We start from the raw sequence: 1,184 nt of genomic DNA, 5'->3' as shown, positions 1-1,184 counted from the left end.
GCTCCTGGGGGTGGAGGTGCATATCAATGTGCAGTTCAAGGGTCTCGTCCCCCCCACGGGCAAAGCAGGTGGACAGGGTAAGGCATCGCTGTGGGGCAGGTGGCATCCCTGGGGACAAGGACAGGGCTGTGGGTGACCTCTTTGAGCCCCCCAGTCCCTGTGCTAGCCCCGGGGCATGCCTTTTGGAGGGGGGTTGAGGTGCAACCCTCTCCCTGCCCGGACCAGGTCCCAGCGGAGACCCAGCACGTTGTGACTGTCCCTCTCCCTGCAGGCGGCTGGCGGGCTGTGCTGCAGCCTGGCTCCTCTCCCCTCAGCCACTACGAGTCTCAGCTGGTGGCGGCAAATTTGTCCCCGAAGGTGACAGCAGCGGGTCCTTGCACCCTCGGGACCAGTATGAGGGGGCTGGGTGGGGGCTCACGCCTCTCCCATCCCACAGGGTTCAAGCGGAAGGAGACGCGGGGGAAGGTGGCCATCGGCATCACCACCAACTTCATCAACCGTCACAGCCGGGCCGAGGTGGAGGTGGCCGAGATCAGCGGTGTGGCCCGAATCTACAACCAGAAGTTCTTCCAAAACCTCTACAACAAAACAGGTCGGTGGTCCCAGGCCCAGCACTGGGGGTCCCCATCCTTCCCCCCTTGCAGCTGGAGGCTCATCCCTGCGTGGTGGGATGCATGTCCCCGCACGGTGCCCCATGGCAGGGGGCATCTGGAGGCTGAGCCCAGGGTGGGAGCTCCCTGTGGCCCCGGCTCTGCCCTGTGGTTCAGCCCAGCTCCTTCCCCATCACCAGGCATCGACCTGGAAAACATCGTCTACTACAAGGACGACACTCACTATTTCGTCATGACGGCCAAGAAGCAGAGCCTGCTCAAGAAGGGGGTCATCATCCAGGTGAGGGGGGCAGGAGCTCACCCCGGGACCCCATAGCGATGTGTGGCTGAAAGCCCGGCGCGTGGGATGCAAATCATGGGTGCTGGTTTGGCTGTGCACCCCTGGGATTGTGGGGGCTTTGGCAGCTGTTACCTGTGCCGGGGGGAGAATCTTCTGGGGGGCTCACAGCCCCAGGCCTGGTGACACGACTTCAGCCCAGAGCTGGCTGCACCCAGGCTGGGGGGGCAGACACCAGCTCCTGCATCCCGCCCGGCTTCATCCCCATCCCCATCCCCATCCTCATTCCCATCCCC

The 1,184-nt window shown here is 64.2% G+C and overlaps 1 protein-coding gene across 1 annotated transcript in view; it reads left to right on the top strand.

The window, feature by feature from the left end:
- LOC104507792 (protein-methionine sulfoxide oxidase MICAL1-like) overlaps nucleotides 1–1,184 on the top strand; it is a gene marked incomplete at its 3' end in the record, with an annotated part of 3,851 nt that overhangs the window by 1,330 nt on the left and 1,337 nt on the right. The window contains 5 exon segments of the mRNA XM_010149198.1: nucleotides 3–77; nucleotides 272–322; nucleotides 325–357; nucleotides 437–592; nucleotides 791–891. Coding sequence (XP_010147500.1) covers nucleotides 3–77; nucleotides 272–322; nucleotides 325–357; nucleotides 437–592; nucleotides 791–891 — 416 coding nt within the window.

Source organism: Eurypyga helias, unplaced genomic scaffold (assembly GCF_000690775.1).
Source record: "Eurypyga helias isolate BGI_N326 unplaced genomic scaffold, ASM69077v1 scaffold23480, whole genome shotgun sequence".
Lineage (NCBI taxonomy): Eukaryota > Metazoa > Chordata > Aves > Eurypygiformes > Eurypygidae > Eurypyga > Eurypyga helias.
Note: the sequence above shows the minus strand (reverse complement) of the source record. Positions and strands in the feature narration are given on the sequence as shown.